General features: G+C 39.8%; 1 protein-coding gene across 7 annotated transcripts in view; it reads left to right on the top strand.

Moving 5' to 3' along the window:
• Window positions 1-19,769, top strand: part of LOC140482788 (probable methyltransferase TARBP1) — a 179,343-nt gene that overhangs the window by 68,801 nt on the left and 90,773 nt on the right. For all 7 annotated transcript variants that reach the window (XR_011961789.1, XM_072580400.1, XM_072580399.1 and 4 more), the window contains 3 exons: window positions 3,151-3,344; window positions 5,300-5,552; window positions 5,838-6,020. Coding sequence is in view for 6 of the 7 variants with exons in the window: in XM_072580400.1 (XP_072436501.1) it covers window positions 3,151-3,344; window positions 5,300-5,552; window positions 5,838-6,020 (630 nt within the window). In the remaining variant the exon portion in view is untranslated. The remainder of the gene's footprint in view (window positions 1-3,150; window positions 3,345-5,299; window positions 5,553-5,837; window positions 6,021-19,769) is intronic.

Genomic DNA, 19,769 nt, shown 5'->3' with positions numbered 1-19,769 from the left:
CCAGAGTTGAAGGATTTGAGCTATAGGGAGATGTTGAATAGGTTGGAGCTGTTTTCCCTGGAGCGTTAGAGGCTGAGGGGTAACCTTATAGAGGTTTACAAAATTGAGTGGAATGAATAGGATATATAGATAAAGTCTTTTCCCTGGGAGGGGGAGTACAGAACTAGAGGGCATAGGTTTAGGGTGGAAGGGGAAAGATATAAAAGAGACCGAAGGGGCAACTTTTCACGCAGAGGGTGGTATATGTATGGAATGAGCTGCCAGAGGAAGTGGTGGAGGGTAGTACAATTGCAACATTTAAAAAGCATCTGGATGGATATATGAAACGGAAGGGTTTGGAGGGATGTGGGTGCGGTGCTGGCAGGTGGGACTAGATTGGATTGGGATATCTGGTCGGCATGGACAAGGTAGATGGAACGGTCTATTTCCATGCTGTACATCTCTATGACTCTATGACTCATTGCTCCTCCACCCTGCTAGGCTCCCCTTCCAATCAACTCTGGTCAGCTGCTCTCCTATGTCTTTAATCCATACGTTATATGGACTAATACCATTACATTTAATTCTGGCTTTTCCTCCTCAAACTGCAGGGTGAGTTCTATCATATTATGGTCATTGCCCTGTTGGGGTTCCTTCAACTTCAGCTCCCTAATCAAGTCTGCCTCATTACACATCTCTAAATCCATTATTGCTGTTTCCTAGTGGGCAGGGGAAGCAATTTGTTGGGTGGAAACAAAGGGAAGTTGTTGAGGCAGCAGTCCATCCAAAATGAAATCATTTTATCTATCTGGTCCTGAATGCAGCAAAATCTTCCAGGTGAGATAATAGTCACATATCTACCAGAACCGTATCAAATAACCCAGATGGTGGACATTGTCATCTTTGCATTGAGGGACAACAACAAATAAAACATGCTGGATATTCTCTTTGGACAGGTGTGCTTGAAAAAGTAATGTACTCATTTAAATATCCAAAGGAGTAGATGACAAAACTTCTATAAATATTTAAACACATTGAACTCTGCAAAGCATAATTTCTGCTTCTTTATTTGGCCCTTATATTTGGCAATTGTCTGCCTCTGCAATTTATTTCATCCTATCCTCTTATTAAAATAAATTATTTTAAAAATCCCTTGTCTTGTGGCCCTTTAATGGCAAAGAGCTTATAATTTTGCAATTCACCAAATGACGTCCAAACACGTAGACGCATATGTTAAAGCATTTTTTTTATTATGTGCTTACTTCAACTTGAGTTTTCTGTTGAATGCAATGATTTAAGTTAAAAACGTTGACGTATTTTCAGACCTGTGAGAATCTTGCTCTCAACACATGCTAGGGGTATAAGTGAAGTTTGGAATAATGTTCCATTCATTTCCACCTTTCATCGCTATGTCTCTCTGCTTGCTTGCACAGCCAAGTTTGGAACCTTGGGAGTTCTGGACACAACATGTCCCCCATTATGGTATAGTGGATGATTACATTTTTAAATTTTTCATTGTTGAGCAAAACCACTTTGAGTTTTTGTTTTAAACATTGCCGTACCAATAACTCTGAAGACTGTGTATTTCACGTAACCTCCTGGCCTTTCATATTGACTCTTAAACTGGATCCTGCCTTTGAAAGCCCCTTGCTCGGATACCTCCTGCAGAATGCATCCATCAAATTGTACTCAGGAGTGCCACATTGCTTCGTTCTTTTGGCTGCCTTTTCCCTTTGAGAATTCTTTGCTATCTTTGTCTGACTCAACGACCACTTTTATTTTTCTGACCTTTCCACCTGTGGCAGTGAGTAATTGATGTTCTTCCAGCTGGCATGGAAGTTATCATACCTGCACTCTTTCCTTTTTTTGAGGCCCATAAAACATCTTGGTTCAATAAGATTTATTTTTCTGTCTCCTTTAAAAATGTTTTGTTTATTGCACATAAAAACTCAGCTTCTCAGTCACCTGCTGTCTTGATGTGCTTGAGTTTGTTTTTCTTCCAATTTCTGTGAAGCTATTTATAGAACTGTTCTTTAGGACATGGGATCTTTTTCTTCAATTTTTTTTATAGGCAATTTCTTCATGTTTCTCTGAAGTATAGCCAGCAGCTTACTGTTTCTTACCTTTTTAGGCTTCACCTTTGTCCTCCTTTAATAAACTTATTTTGGTTTTAATAGATATCCTCCATTTGTAAAACTATTTTGAGAAAGTTTGGGTTGGTAGGAAGAAGTTCCAGGAAATTTCTGTCTGACCTTGGATGCAATCAAGTAGCCTCCAGCTACGTTGTCTAACGTAAAATCCTCATTCAATGGGAGTTTGTTGATTGACTTCAGGAAGAATTGTAGGTAATCTGTACTATCAGCAGTTTTCCACTGTCTATTCCAATCTGTCTGAAAATAAATGCTTCTGGGAAGTACGTCACTGTCCCTTAACTGTCACTGGGTCAAAATCCTGGAATTCCTCCTTACTGGCATTGCAGGTCTATCTACAGCACATGGACTGCAGCAGTTCAAGAAGGCAGCTCAACACCATCTGCTCAATGACAATTAGGAATGGGAATAAGCCACCAAAGTCCGTATCCCTTGACTGTGTATGAAAATCTTCCTTCGTGCATTACAATTATGCCATCCAATATGCAAAGTTATGCAGCTTCCGACCACCTATTCATTGGAGTGCAATGGTGTTTTTGTGGCCACTTCACTGGATTCATAAATCCATAAGCCCAGGGTAATCTTCTGGGGACATGGATTCAAATATCAGATGCTGAAACTTGAATTCTATTTTAAAAAGACTCAAATAAAAAGCTGTCCTAGTGGCAACTATGTAACCACTGTCGAATGCCATAAAAACCCATCTGGTTCGCATACTATTTAGGGAAGGGAATCTACTGTCCTTACCTTGACTGGTCTACATTTTACTCCAGACCCACAGCAGTGTGTATGGTTCCTAATTGCCCTCCATTTAGGGATTGGCAATAAATGCTGGCCTAGCCAGTTGTACCCAGATCCCATGAATGATCAAAGAGAAGAAAAAGGGTAGTTGGGACAAGCAATAAAAGCTAGACTAGCCAGCACTGACCGTATTCCACAAATATTGTTTGAAAAACACCACTGTGAATGTTAGCAGAGTTCAGCTGAAGATACATAAATTCTATTTTGCTTTTTGTCTCAGGTTCTGAAATTAGGACAACAAATCCAAATGGTAGTTGCTAGAGCTTCTTTGGCTTGGATTTGCAAGATTAATGCCCAGTATCCAGACCTGCAGCTTGACTCCCTCAATGCTGTCAAAACATTGGTCAAATCTGTTTTAACTGGTCCCTTCAACAAGAATCTTGAGAAACCTTTCTTCAGTAAGCAAGACAATGGGTAAGAAAGATGAGTAATTTACTATTTCAAGTGTGAAACTTTTATACAGGGAAATTCAATGTAAATATTCAAGATTTGCAGGGAATATTAGAGCAGCAACTTAAAGTTCCTGGGTTGGTGACAGTTCACAGTTTGTGTAATTTACTCATCCATTCAAGGCATTCTACTCTATCTACTTGAAAAAATTCGAAGAGCTTTTTCTGCTATTTATTTGCAGTTTAGCTCTTCCAGTTCCAAATTAGCACAAATTTCATTTCTGCCCATTTCGCAGCAAGCAATTCAGCTAACACCAACGATTGGACTCATAATCTGATGTCCAGCTAGGATCAAAGCTCTTTCTGGCTCTGCTTTGGAGGCATCCAGGTTGAAATGCTGAATTAACAGCTGTACTCAATCTGGAAAGACAACTAAACTTTAACTAGATTAGGATTTTGGAAAGCTGTCCAGGCAATGTTGAGCACTTGTTTTCTGCCTTGCTAGTTTTTATATTAATTCTGAAGGAATTTGAGTGAGTTGGTCAAACCTTGCCAGGTTCACCGCACTGGATGGGCTGTTGGGGAAGTTGTAGGCAAAGGCAGTCCATATGAAGTGGAAACATTGTGAATTAGAACACTATGGGACCTACTGCATGCTCAACCCAGCAGCCGCTTAGAAAGAGGTAACATAAATAGTAGAATCTGCTTTCTTGAGAAGGGAAATGATACAATAACTGATTTTTTGTTGACCAGCCTGCAAACCAGATGTTTTTAATTAGATTCATGACTTGCCAGCTAATCAGAAGCTGAAGTTATTGTGAAATCACAAATGAATATTAAGTCAACAGTATTCTTTTATTAAATTAAATATTCCTAGAACAATATTATTCTGCCCATAATAATTATCCACGCTGCATGTGAACTCTGAGCTAGGGCCAACTGTTTTCTAACTTATCAGAAATAAATATGCCAAGTTGTCAAGCCACCAGACAGCATGCTCCAGAATGGATGGCAGTATTAAACAACAAATATGCAATAAGAGTGTGCATGCAATTGACGTAATCACACAATGATTGTTTTTTGCCATTAAGGCCTACGGCTTTCAAATGCATTTCAAAGTATTTTTCCACCTGTTGCAAATTCATCTTTTTTTTTCAAGTTTCATCAATCACAAATCTGGAATTTTAATAATAAAAAGCTGTCAGCATACAATAACTTGAGGAATTGGTGCAGTTAACACAAATTTAGTACAGTTGTGCAAGAGCTAGTAAAACAGTTGGTTTGATGTTTAGTCAGGTGCAGTGTTAGTGAGGGATAATAAGGTAAAAGCAATTAATGTTGTAACTGCATAAACTTTCATAATTTTATAAGTGCACATGATGGCTGATGCTCTGCAATATATCAAGTTTGCCTGAGCTGATTGGTTGCACTGGTAAATGAATGTATCTAACTCTATTTTTATGATCACAGGACTCCAGGATTTTTGATCATAATATGAATTGAAGGTTGTTCATTATTGTGGAAGTTTTTTTAATTTGCTGTCAAATATTTTAATAGTGTTATTTTCATTTTTCTCCAGAATACCTTTTAAACAATAGAGGAACAAATTCTAGGTTTTGACATTCCAGCATACAGTTTTGCCATGATACAAGAATTCACTCCAAGCATATTTACAGTGGAACTTTTCGGAATAGTTCAGTTATTCCTTATTTGGTGGTTTAGTTTTCAAATTTGCAACTAGTGCCTCTCCCTCAAACCCCTCATGAAATAATGGTCTCAAACAATTTTTCATTACAATTACATTAATTGTGTGAAGCATTTCTGGACCTGGAGGATGGGAGGAGCAGAATATTTTAGTATAATTGGCATTTCATAATGGCTTTGCATTTCATTGCTCTTACATAATTTATATTACTGTAAAATGTTGCATTAATACTAACCTTTTCCTGCCTGTAAAAAGGATGTTTTTGTTTTTTTTAGACCTTCAGAGGATGTATTTTCAGCTGAGGGCTGGGGAAAGGTCTCTACACAGTATATCCATGATCATTGGACCTGTATCTATTTTATTTTGAACAAACTTGAACAGCCTTCTGAAACTGTAGCCAACAAGAGTTCGTTACCTGCTGTAAAAAATCCAGCTCTCATTCTTCACGCCTGTGTAGAAGCACTTAACATTGTACGATCGGACCAAGTACTTCCCATACTGCAATGCATGAAGATTCTTGTTCCTAAGGTTTGCAAGATTAAATCTGACATATATTTGACTGGTAGCAACTAAGACATTTCTCATTTATTCCTGCAATAAATAGGTGTGCTATGTTTCTTGCAAATACAAAATATTGTCTTTATTCTAATAGTAACTCAAAGATACATATTTGTAGCTATATTGTTGAAATATTTTTAACCTTTTGAAGGTCTGTAAAATGTTCCTTCTGACACTTTGAGACAGAAGAATGTGCAAACTGTAACATAATTTTAAGATTGTTTACCGTGCATCTTAATCTGTTGATTTATTTAGCTTTACAGGTCAGAAGAATCTCTTTGTGTGAAATCTCTTGATCTAGCTTGGAAGGTAGTTGTGGATTTGAACAGCAACCAGCTGCATTTTTGGCCTACTTTGAATGTTTACATAAAGATTGCCTTTCATCCTCAGCTACTTAGCATCACTGGAGAATGTGGCATTGGAATAAAAGTGAAAGAGGTAAAATATATTTTAGTATTGCTATTTAGTGAAACCCACTTTTGTGAATTATTGTATTATCTAATAATAATTCATGGAGCTATAAAAGCACTGAAGGAGGTTATTTGTCCTATCATGGTTAAGTTGACTTTTTGTGAAAGAATCACAACATTTGAGTCATAAAGGTCTACAGCATAGGAAAAGCTATTTGGCCCATTGAGTCTGCATCAATCAAAAACAACCACCTAACTATTCTAATCCCACTTTCCAACACTTGGTCCATAATTTTGTATGCCTTGGCATCACGTGTATGTATAAATACCACATAAATGTTATGAGCATTTCTGGATATACCACCCTTACAGAAATCTGTTCCCTCTGGATGAAAAACATTTTATTCACATCGTGTCTAAACCTTCTGCCCCTTATCTTAAATTTGTGCCCCCAATCATTGATTCCTCCACCAAGAGCAAAAGTTTTTTTCCTGTCTATCCTATTTATGCCCCTCAATTTTATACATCTCTATCATGTTCTCCCTCAGTTTCTTCTGCTCGAAGGAAAACAACCCCAGTTTTACCCGCGCTCTCTTCATAACTAAATCTCAGCAGCCCAGGCAAGATCCTAATGAATCTCCACTGCATTCTCTCCAGTGCAATCCCATCCTTCATACAATTTGGACTCCTGAACTGTATAAAACGCTCTAGCTGTGGCCTAACTGAAATTTTATACAATTCCAACATAACATCCTTACTTTTAAGTGCTGCCCCTTCACTGATAAAGATAAATATCCCATATGTCTTCTAACCAACTTTATCTATCCGTCCTGCTACTTAAGAGGCTGGTGCACATGGAGACCAAGGTCCGACTGTTTACCGTGTATTCTTGTTCTTTGGTTTTCTTATCCAAGTGACACTTATCTGGATTGAATATTATTTATAGAGTCATATAGTCATACAGCGTGGAAACAGATCTTTGGTCCAACCAATTCATGCCAACCATAATTTCAAACTAAATTAGTCCCATATGCCTGAGCTTGGCCTATGTGCCCCCAACATTTCTTATTTGTGTACTTCTCCAAATGTCTTTTGAATATTATAACTGTACCGTCATCCATCACTTCCTCTGGAAGTTCATTACACACATGAACTGTGTAAACAAAAGTTGCTCCTCATGTCATTTTTAAAATCTTTCTCCTCTCACCTTAAAATATGCCCCTGGTCTTGAAATCCCCCTCCCTTGGGAAAAGACACCTGCCTTATCTATATCCTCCATGATTTTATAGACCTCTCTGAGGTCATCCCTCAAACTCCTATCCTCCAGTGAAAAAAGTCCCAGCCTCTCCAGCTTCTCCTTATAATTAGACCCTCCATTCCTGGCAATATCCTGGTAAATCTTTTCTGAACACTCTCTCCAGCTTAACAATACCCTTCCTGTAACAGGGTGACTAGAACTGGACACAGTGCTCCAGAAGAGGCCTCACCAATGTCCTGTATAACCTCCACATGATGTTCCAAATATGATACTCAAATGACTGAACATTGAAGGCAAGCCTGCTCAATGCCTTCTTAACCACCATGTTGACATTTGATGCAAACTTTTAAGAAGTATGTACCAGAACATCTAGGTCTCTGTATTGTATGACACTACCCAAAGCCTTACCATTAATTGTATATGTTCTGCCCTTGTTTGTCTTACCAAAGTGCAATACCTCACATTTATTCAAATTAAATACCATCAGCCCCTTCTCAGCCCATTGACATAACTGATCAAGGTCTCTTTGTAATCTTGGACACCCTTCTTTACTATCCACTATACCACAAATTTTGTTATCATCTGCAAACTTACTAACTATGCCTTCTCCATTCTCATCTAAATCATTCATATAAATGACAAACAAAATCGGACCCAACATCGAGCCCTGTGGAACACTGCTTGTAACAGGCCTCCAATCCGAGAAACAACCCTCCTCTACCACCCTCTGTTTTGCCACTGATTACGCCATCTTACTGGCCCATCTATATCCTCCGGTAATCTAACATTATCCTCCTCACTATTTTTCACCCCATCAATTTTTATATTAATTCATGAAATTACTGATCAAATCTAAGTCATTTATATGTACCACAAACAGCAAGGACCCCAGCACTAATCCCTATGGAACCCCACAGCACACTGGCTTCCAGTCACAAAAACACCCCTCAACTAACATTCTCTGCCTTCTGCCACTCAGACAATTCTAGATCCAATTAGTCAAATTTCCTTGGCTCCCATGACTACTTACTTTTGGCATGCTCAAGTCACAGCAGACTGTTGAATTCATTGCCTTTATGTGCACACCTAGTCACCTCTTTGAAACATTCACTCTCACCAAGTCTAACACCGGCACCCCCACATTCAGTCAAGTCTGTCAGACATGACGTCCCCTTAACAAAGTCATGTTGACTGTTCTTGATTAATCCCTGCCTCTCCAATTGCAGATTAATTCTGTCCCTCAAAATTGATTAATCCCTGCCTCTCCAATTGCAGATTAATTCTGTCCCTCAGAATTGCTTCTAATAGTTTCCCACCACTAATTAGTCTGTAGTTTCCTGGTTTATGCCTTGCTCCCTTCTTGGATAATTGTATCACGTTGGCTGTCCTCCAGTCCTCTAGCACCTCTCCTATGGCTGGCAAGGAATTGAGAATTATTGTTAACACCCCTGCTATTCCTCCTTTGCCTCACTCAACTGCCTGGAATACACTTCATTAGACCCTGGATATTTATCAACTTTTAATCCTACTAAACCACTCAGAACCTCTCCGCCAATGCTAACTTCTTTAAAAATGTCATAGCCCTTATTTTCCGATTTCTATAGCTGCATCGTCTCTCTTGCTAATGAAACTGGTGCATTGATGTAGAAACTATTCATTTAGGATGCTAGAATGAGTCCAACTCTTCCATTCTTTTCCCAAAGTCATACAAGGTTTTCCTTTTAAGTGCATACCCAATTCTCTTTGGAAACAGTTATTCCATCTGCCTTTAGTGCACACCTCCTCTCATCTCAGGAAAATGAGCTTCAGTTATTAGCATCACATACACCCTCTCTCCCAGGCTCTGATTGAATATATGAATGGAGTGATCAGCAATTACAGTTCACTAATGTCTTTTATTGAAAGAAATCTGCTGTCCTTATCTTAGGTGGCCTACTTGTGGCTCCAGACCAGAATTGCCTTCTGAAACAGCTCAGGAAGCCACTCAGTTCAAGGGCAATTTGGAAAGGGCAATAAAGGTTGCCCTTACCAATACAATCCATGCACCATCGAAAATTCAATAATATTTTGTGGCTACAAGGGCATTTCAGGCACTAGCAATTCTTCGGTGAGGAACCCATCTGCTGATAAATGTGATAGGATACTCTCCTGTTGTCTGGATCAGTGCAGCTCCTTCCATTTCTCCCCAACTGCCACCCACCCTGTGCGCACAGCTTGAATCTATGTGGGCATTGAAATCTTCCATCCTGAGGTGATTTTGCACCTTTTCCACCTTCCATGCTTCCTCCAAGTGTTGTTCAACATCGTTAAGTACTGATTCATCAACCGAGGGAGGACAATACAAGGTAGTCAGCAGGATGTTTCTGTGCCCATGTTTAACATGAGGCCATGAGACTTCATGGGGTCCAGAGTCAATGTTGAGGATTCCCAGAGCAATGCCATCCCTACTGTATATTACTATGCCACCACTTCTGCTAGGAATGTCCTGTCCTTGGGACAGGGCTTAGAATATGGGTGTCACTGGCTTGACCAGCATTGACTGCCCATCCCAAATTGTCCAGAGAGCAGTTAAGAGTCAACCACATTGCAGTGCGTCTGGAGTCACATGTCAGCCAGATCAGGTAAAGATGCCAAATTTCTTTCCCAAAAGGATATTAGAGAAGCAGATGGGATACCTCATTCTTCCCACTCTTTCCCCCCCCCCCCCAGTCTAAAAGATGCACTGCAGCAATTCACCAAGGCACTTTACAAATCCATGACTGCTGCGATCGAGAAGGGCAAGGTTAGTTTTTTTTTTCTTCCTTTATTTTAACCCCCACACTGCCGCCTAAAATAGTGCTTATTTTTTTCCCAGTACCCATGTTGTGTGTGTGCAGGTTGAGACACAGTGAAAGACACAAGATGCACAAACCTTTATTTAGTTTCCACCACCAGGAAGAAAGGAAACACCCAAGTGGCCAGTGACAAACGCTGTCCTTCACATCAAAGGGCAATGCTGTGTGATCAAACAATGCAGGGGAGGGCAGGGATTAAATCAAAATAGAGTTGGAAAGGACAAGGTTAGTAGATGCAAGGGACAGCCATCACCTACAGCTAACCTATCAGCCATCCACCATCTAGACTTGAAACTGTATCACTGTTCCTTCATTTAGCTGCATCAGTATCCTGGAACTCCTTCCCTTACAGCATTATAGATGTTCCTATACCACATTGACCACATCTGTTCAAGCTGCTCAGCACATCACCTTCTCCAAAGCTATTAAGGATATGCAAAAAAAATGCAGAGTTAGTCAGTGATGCCCACATCCTGCAAAAGAATAAGAAACCACTGTGCTTCAAATGCAGCAGAAGTAGTGCTGCTGTTTAAATTGGTCACTGTGATCCATCTGCGCATGAGTAATTGTACGCATGACATCATGCTATTAGTGTAAAAGCTTTTGATGTTTTCAAAACATTGTGAACGAGTTGTCTTAGCTGTAACTTAAGCCCATTACATTTGGTAACAGATAAACTGTGCTAAGACAGCTTCAAATAAACATAGCATCATTACTATTGGGGACTAAAGGAAAATGTGAAATGTCCATACACTTAGCAGTGCTGAGATTTTGAAATTGGCATTTAATCTAAAATTACTTTTTTGAAGGTGGTCATTATTTGGCGTGTTCATAAGTTACCAATGCACAGATATATATAGATGTTAATTTTGACCTTTATCATTCCCTGTAATACCACAAGTATTGTTATTTGTACATCAAACCCTAGATTAGGTGATTTATTGGATGAGCAGTACATTGCATTTGTGCTTAAAAGTTTTGTTCCAATTTGAGCGTGTACTTGCGAGTGTTTCCACACCTAGCCGTAATCTTGGTCAAAAGCAAAGCCAGAAAATAAGCTAGCAATTGTGGACCTAGTTTGGATTGACTGCATGTTAATTGGTGCAACTAAAAAATATTGTGACAGTGCTTGGATTGCTCACCTTTTAGAAATATGAAAGCAGAGAAAATAGGAAAAGGAGTAGGCCACTTGACCTTTTGGGTCTTCTATGCTGTTTCATGTGATCATGGCTTATAGAGGTTTACAAAATTATGAGGGGCATGGATAGGATAAATAGACAAAGTCTTTTCCCTGGTGTCGGGGAGTCCAGAACTAGAGGGCATATGTTTAGGATGAGAGGGGAAAGATATAAAAGAGACCTAAGGGGCAACCTTTTCACGCAGAGGGTGGTACGTGTAAGGAATGAGCTGCCAGAGGATGAGGTGGAGGCTGGTACAATTGCAACATTTAAGAGGCATTTGGATGGGTATATGAATAGGAAGGGTTTGGAGGAATATGCGCCGGGTGCTGGCAGGTGGGACTAGATTGGGTTGGGATATCTGGTTGGCATGGACAGGTTGGACCGAAGGGTCTGTTTCCATGCTGTACACCTCTATGGCTGATTATCCTATTCAGTACCCTGTTCCTCTTTTCCCTCCATATCCTTTCATCCCTTTAGCCCTAAGAACTATATCTAACTCCCCCTTGAAAATGTTCAATGTTTTAGCCTTGACTACTTCCAATGGCAGAGAATTTCAAAGCCCCACCACTCTCTGGGAGAAGAAATTTTGCCTCATGTCAATCCTAAAGGGCCTTCTGCTGTCCTGAGGCAGTCACCCCAGCTTCTGCACTCTTTGGTCATTGGAGCATTGTTTTTGTGTTTATCCTGTCTAGTCATGTTAGAGCCTGCTCCATTCTTCTAAACTGCAGTGAATTTAGTGCTAACCAATCCAATCTCTTCTCTTATATCCATCTTGTCATCTCAGTCTGGTAAACCTTTATTGCACTGCCTCTCTATAGCCAGCACATCCTTCCTCAGATAAGGAGACCAGAATTACACAGTACTTCAGGTGTATATTTGCAGCAAGGCATTCCTGCTTCTGTATTCAAATCTTCTCACTGTACCATTTGCCTTCTTGACCACCTGCTGCACCTGCATGCATGCTTTCAGCAATAATTTGGAAGAGAATATGGGAAGCATGGTTATTATGTTTGCAGATGACACCAAAATTGGTGGTATAGTTGACAGTAAAAGTTATCTAAGACTAAAAAGCGATCTTGATCAATTGGGTCAATTAAGGGGTGTTTAATGAGGTTTTGCATTTTGGTAAGACAAACAAGGGCAGAACTTACACAGTCAATGCTAGAGTGTTCTGTGGAGTGTTCTGGAACAGAGAGACCTAAGGGTTGAAGTGCATAGTGGTATCTTGAAAGTGGCATCATGGTACACAGTGGTAAAGGACGTGTTTGGCACACTTGCCTTTGTGGCTCAGAGTGTTGATTAGATTAGATTACTTAGTGTGGAAACAGGCCCTTTGGCCCAACAAGTCCACACCGCCCCGCCAAAGCGCAACCCACCCATACCCCTACATCTACCCCTTACCTAACACTACGGGCAATTTAGCATGGCCAATTCACCTGACCTGCACATCTTTGGACTGTGGGAGGAAACCCACGCAGACACGGGGAGAATGTGCAAACTCCACACAGTCAGTCGCCTGAGGCGGGAATTGAACCCAGGTCCCTGGCGCTGTGAGGCAGCAGTGCTAACCACTGTGCCACCGTGCCACCCAAAACCTTTATTAGACATCACAAACAAGGTAGCTGTTCAGGGAGAATCACAACCTTGCCTATTAGATTAGATTCCCTACAGTATGGAAACAGGCCCTTTGGCCCAACAAGTCCATACCAACCCTCCGAAGAGTAACCCACCCAGACCCATATTCCCACCATATAAATATATATATACCCCTGACTAATGCACCTAACACTATGGGCAATTTGACATGGCCAATTCACCTGACCTGCACATCTTTTGGACTGTGGGAGGAAACCGGAGCACCCAGAGGCAACCCACGCAGACACTGGGAGAATGTGCAAACTCCACGCAGACAGTTGCTTGAGACAGGAATTGAACCCAGCTCCCTGGTGCTATGAGGCAGTCGTGCTAACCACTGAGCCACCATGCACCATGAGTAAAGGAGTTGCGCTTGTACAGCACGTTGGTGAGGCCACCTTTTGGAGTACTGTGCGTAGTTCTGGTTGCCCTGCTATTGGAAGGATATTATTAAATTGAGGAAGATGCAGAAAAGACTGACAAGGATGTTAGTGGTACTGGGGGTTTTGAGTTATGAGGAGAGTGTGGATAGGCTGGGAAATGGTTCACCGCAGAGTTGGAGGTTGAGAGGTGACTTTATAAAATCAGGAGGGATGTAGATATGGTGAATAGCCAAGGTCTATTCCATAGGATAGGGGAGTTCAAAACTAGAGGGCATAATTTTAAGGGGGAAAGATCGAAAAGGACCTGAAGGGCAATGAATTAGTGTGTGGAATGAACTGCCAGAGGAAGTGGTCGATGCAGATACAGTTAGAACATTTATAAGACATTTGGACAGGTACATGAATAGGAAAGTTTTGGAAGGATATGGGCCAAATGCAGGCAAATGGGCCTAGTTTACTTTGGAAAATCTGGTCAGCATGGACGGGTTCACCCAAAGGTCTGTTTCCATGTTGTATGTCTCTGACTCTATGAATCCAGGTCTCGTGGCACCTCCCCTTTTCCCATTGCCAATCAGATAATTTTCCGCCTGCCTATTTTTGCTACTGAAAAACTGCTTCAACTGCCATTCAATCAATCTGTCCAAATCAGACTGAAGCATCTCTCCATCCTCCTCAGCTCGCCTTCCCTTTTCCATAGATGATCTCCCACTCGAGGGTCTTGGTCAGCTCTATGTTTGAAGTTGTAAGCATATTATTGGTATAAAAATAATTACTTGCCTTGAGGAAGCAATTCTGCCTCAACATGGCAGAGCTAGCCTTTTGAGGACCACCTATGATCAGATGCTTCCTTGTTGGAAGAGGAAATTATTGCAAAGTGATTCAGCAAGTTGAGCCCAATATTATCTGGCCCAGCTAGACTGTGACCTGGGAAAATAGAAGAGGTGAACTTTGAAGGATACTGTTTGGAAATAAAGAATTTTTTCAGATCAAAGTGTTTCCATGTGGATTAGGTAGATAGGAAAGTTCTCAGGATTGTATGACTGCTTCATATTATAATTAGAAGCCTACATCCTCTTATTACATTGTCAGTTACTGAATATCTCTTGCTGTTATTTTGAATTTTGTGCATTTAAACTGTTCTGTAGCTAAATAATGAGAACTTTTTCTCTCAGTGCTATGTTTGATCACTGCAATAAACTGCCATCTCTTTCCAGATGATTAAAATTGTATGTTGAAGTTTATGCAATTAGATTTATATAACCTTCAAAAACCTTGATATAATCTGCGATATTGTCTTGGTTTTGCAGTGTTTATTGTTTCATATTTTAGATTTCTAAAAGTAGATTATAACTCTTACTGGAGGATATTTTGAGTGTTTATCAATTTCTGCACAAATTAGCTTAGGATATGACCTAATTCTCCTCTGCTGGTGAATTATTCATTTACTCAGTCGTAAGTTTAGAACTATTTTTCTGCAGATTGCTTGCAATAATATCTTTATTATAATCTAATTTTCCTTTCATTGCCAATTTGTATTGACCTCTAGTCCTTATTTTAACTAAGGTCATTTTATACAGATGTTTGATATGATGAAGCAATGTACTTACTTTGCTTTAAATATGGACTCCAATTTATTTTTGTTGGAGTAAATTGCTTCTATATATTGAGGAGGAGAAATAAGTATCTGTTAGTCTGCTTATTGTTCTTTCCCTTCATCTCATCCTTTGTTTCAAGATGGAGATATTTGCTACCATATTGCCTTCATCAGTATGGTGTCTGGGCAATAGGCGCTCTCACTATTCTCAAGCTATACACTTGCATTATGGAGAGTCAATGACCTGTGATGGTATCTGTCTCCCCACTTCTCCCTCCACGCAGCATCTATTATAATGACAGTCCAAGGTAAGATGAGGTCTGATCCAAATAAATACTTAGAACATAGAACATTACAGCGCAGTACAGGCCCTTCGGCCCTCGATGTTGCACAGCCCTGTCATACTAATCTGAAGCCCATCCCACCTACACTATTCCATGTACGTCCATATGCCTGTCCAATGACGACTTAAACTTGGTGAATCTACTACCGTTGCAGGCAAAGCATTCCATACCCTTACTACTCCCTGAGTAAAGGTTCTATATGAGTGTGCTTCTATGAGCTGTGTAGTGCTAGTAAAAAAAATATAATTAAAAGGAAACATAATTCGGAAGATTCTGATCAGATTCTCTGATGTTTTAGCAGCAGTGAGGAGAATACTGTGTGCATCTATGACCTGGTTGGCTATTTATCTCCAAGAGGCTGTGAAAACAATCGATGCAAAGCATATATTTTTAAAAATTACCAGTAAACACAGTGATTCAGAGCCTTATTTAGTTGTCAGAATCCATTCTTAGCATGGAGAAAAATTGCGGATTCAGCAACAGAAATGTTGAGTCGTTTTGTTCCAAGCAGAAATCCATATTTTAACAGAAGAAATGAATCAAAGCTGTCTGTCTTGTTTAGTTTTGAACAGTCAGCCCATTCTAAAACAGGCATTGATGTTTGATGACTTGCTGGAAAAGCAAACCTTTGAAGTTCATTTTTGCGTGAATAGGATAGGATTAAAAGTGATAGAAATGGCTGATTTCAGGAGTGAAGCAAGATATTTTTGTTCTGCTTTGGACATAGAGAATGCGAGAACCAAAGTACTGCTGGCCATTTGGATAAATTTAGGATTATGTCAACAATTCTTTAGCCTACTGATTAAAATTCACATTATTTCCCTATGTTTTTCTCATCTCCAGTTTGTGCACTAAGTCTTGAATTTTAATTTTAGTTAGTGGTATCTCATTGAAATATGCTTGGTGTCAGGTGTAATGACATGAAATTAGATGAGATAGCTTTTGATCAAAGGGAAACTGTTCCAAACCAAGTGCATACTAGGAAGTGACATGTTGAGATAATTGCTACGATAATGCTGTCAGAATTTATAGAACAGCTTGTTGTTATTAATCAAGCTTGCAATCATGGAGACATAAAGTTGATTTGAAGAAGTTAATACCCTAAATAATGCTGCTTGAACTATTTGTGGTCTGTTCTTTCATGCAGTAAACAAAGGATCCCACTTTGAGGTATTTGTGTGAGATAGTGGTATGAATGAACAGTAAGATGCTTCAATCTGTGTACAAACTAGTCATTATGTGCACCTAAATCCTTGCTATTTGCTTACAAGCTTCCAGTAGTAATCCTTTGCTGATAAGCACTTGGTATCGGATTGATTATTGGGAAAAGGGATTCTGCTGAGAGCCGTCGTTGCTGTCTCTGCCTCTCTCTTCCCCATTCCCCAAACCATCACTTGCATGTAGCTGTGGCAATCCTCAGCCTCAAGTGAATGGAGTGTCTGACGTAGCCACCGCAATCTCTCAGAGGAACTGCTGGGACCTGGCCCATCTCTTTCAGAGGCAGGACATCCACTGCCTTAGTCCTCAATGCTGGGCAAGACTGACCCTGCCCAATTAATGGTTGGCAATTAAATGTGACTAAAAGGAGCCAATGTGGGGCTCTTTGGCCAGTGGGCAAGACACCTGTTGTCTCTGTTTAAGTTGTGTTCTTTTATTCAAACTCAAAAATGCAGTGGATGTTGTTTGACAGTTATTTGCTAATACAGGTTTTGATCAATTAATAATTGAATAATCTGATCCCAGGTCTGGATTGGTGCTGTTCCATGTGTGCTGTGTTCTCTATTACCTAACTTTCTTGCCTAAGTATCCACTTGGTAACTATTTAACATATTTTTTGCAAAGGACTAACTTGGTGAATTAAATGATCAAGATCAGCTAAGTATTGAAACCATAAAACCTTTTTAAATATGACCAACTGGAAATTATCCTTACTAACATTTTACTGTGCAAATATTAATTGAAAGAATGTGCCTGATTTTTCTTGTCATTGAATGATCTTGTGCTCATTTTTCCTTTAGAGTTGTGCTAACAGGGAGGGATTATATTCATACCCATATGGAAAATACTTCATGCACTGTAAGGGAGTCGAGATCATTCAACACACCTTCATAATTCATCTTCATCTAGTTGAAAGAACATTTGAAGGTGCAGAAATTGGGGCCAAGTTCCCCCCCACTGCTTTGTCTCTGTGCCAGAACCAACTATTTTTACTGTGACTCTGATTCTAAGAGGCTCCTCTGGCAATGTTTTCTATTATGTATATTAGGGAACATCATTTTAAAAGGTAGTCATTGGAGGATACACCTGTAGGAACATAGAAACATAGAAATAAGAATAGGCCATTCATCCCCTCCAGCCTGTTTGGCCATTTAATGAGATCATGTCTGATCTGTGACCTAACTCCCATATACTTGCCTTTGGCCCATATCTCTTAATTTTTGTTAAGCGGAGACATTATCTATCTCAGATTTAAACCTAATAGCTGATCTATTATCAATTGGCATTTGTCGAAGAGAGTTCCAAATCTCCATCATCCTTCTTCTGTCGAGGTGCCTCCAAATAAATCTCTTAAATGGTCTGATTCTAATTCTCAGACTATGTTCCCTCATTCTAGAATTTCTAACCAGTGGAAATAGTTTATCTTTACCTACCCTGTCTTTTCCTATTAATATCTTGAACATTTTGATCAGATCACCCCTTAACCCTCTAAATTCTAGAGAATACAGGCCTAATTTCTATAATCTCTCCTCATAACTTAATCCTTGAAGCCCAGGTATCACTCTTGGAAACCAATGTTATAGTCCCCCTAAGGCCAGTATCCTTCCACAGGTGTGGTGCCCAAATCTGCTCTCAGTCCTTCAGGCATGGTCTAACTTGGGTTTTGTACAGGTGCAGCAAACATCTGCATCCTTATACTCCAGTCCTCTACTTATAAAGGCCAGCATTCCGTTACCCTTCTTGTGTCTTAATGTCAAGGGATGATACACATAAATGTAGTTATTGCTTGTGGCAGTTAATGTCAAAAATTAAAACCACAAGTTAAATTTAATAAATCATTACAACTGTATCTTGCAGAAGATATTCTAGCTAAACTTCTAATTTTGTTCCCTGCTCATGAGATTGAAAAGGTGATGAAGCAAAGAAACTGTTTGGAAAAGAGGTGAGCGTGTCTTTGAGTGGAAATGTGAAAATTGAGAACTTTACACTCAGGCAAGATCTTGAATGCATGTGGAATGATGCTCAATTCACATCCACTTGATTAGAGTGGGCGAACCTGCTGAGGTTTTTGGAGGCAGTTTAGCTTAACTTATCAGCGTGCAGATTAAGTGTCGGGTATTTCACTGACATCAGCTCTCCTCTTTGAGGGCTAATAACTAGATTGCTGTTCTTGAATTTAAATACTTGTGACCATTTAAGGTAACAGTCCTGCATATAGTCAGTTGATTTCATGTCTTATTTGTTGCATCTGTACACAGCCTCTGGTCCCCACAAACAGCTTGGAAGTACCTTGCAGAATGGTAAAATTTAGAGTGGTTCTAACTGATTAAACTAATTGACATAATGATTGGACCTATATAGTACACCTTGTGGATACAAGCACATAAGGAAAATAAGTATCATACAGCCCTTTGAACCTACTTCACCATTGAGTACAATTATGGCTGATTTTCTGCCTCAACTCTACTAGATTTAGAACCAACACAATCAGCCTTAAAACTACAAAATGTAAGAGCATAAGTAGGCCATTGAGCATTTTGAGTCTGCTCTGCCATTCAACCTGATTATGTCTGTCTGATGTTGCTCAACCTCACTTTTCTGCCTTTTCCCCCTTACCTTTGATTCTCTTACTGATTAAAAATCTGTCTATCTCAGCCTTGAATATTCTTAACTATGTACTACCCAGCCTCATTAGTCCTCTGCGATGAAGAATTCCCCAGATTTGGTGTTGTCTGAAAGAAGAAATTCTTCCTTATCTTTGTCCTGATTGGGTAACCCCTAATTCAGAGATAATGCCCTCTACTCTTAGACTCTTCCAGAAGAGAAATCAAGCTTTTCACATCTACCCTGTAAAGTCCCCTAAGATTCTTACATGTCTCAATAAGGTTGCCTCTCCATTTTTCTGAACTCCACTGAGTACAAGCCCGATCTAACCAACCTCTCTTCATAAGAAAATCCCTCCATATCTGGGATTCGCTTTGCAAATCTTCTCTAGACTGCCTCCAATGCCAGTATATCTCCCCTTAGGTAAGGGGCCCAGAACTGTTTACAGTGGTGTGGTCTGACTAATACTTTGTATAGTGCCTCTGATTTTGTTTTTGATTCTACGCAACATACCATCTGCTGTGATGTTTGTTGGATAAGTTCTACATTTACCAGCTTGTTGTCAGGTATTCTCTGTGCTGAATAGCAATTCTATAGAGAACATTCTCAAATTATTTTGTTACTCAATAAAAACCTGATTTTAGGTGCTGCAGTATCCTGATTACCACGGTTTAGGATTATGCAGGGGAGCAATATGTGCTGTTCATGGTACTTGTGTGAATTAGA

This window comes from Chiloscyllium punctatum, chromosome 11 (assembly GCF_047496795.1).
Source record: "Chiloscyllium punctatum isolate Juve2018m chromosome 11, sChiPun1.3, whole genome shotgun sequence".
NCBI classification, from domain to species: domain Eukaryota; kingdom Metazoa; phylum Chordata; class Chondrichthyes; order Orectolobiformes; family Hemiscylliidae; genus Chiloscyllium; species Chiloscyllium punctatum.
This window is presented reverse-complemented; position numbering and strand designations above follow the sequence as displayed.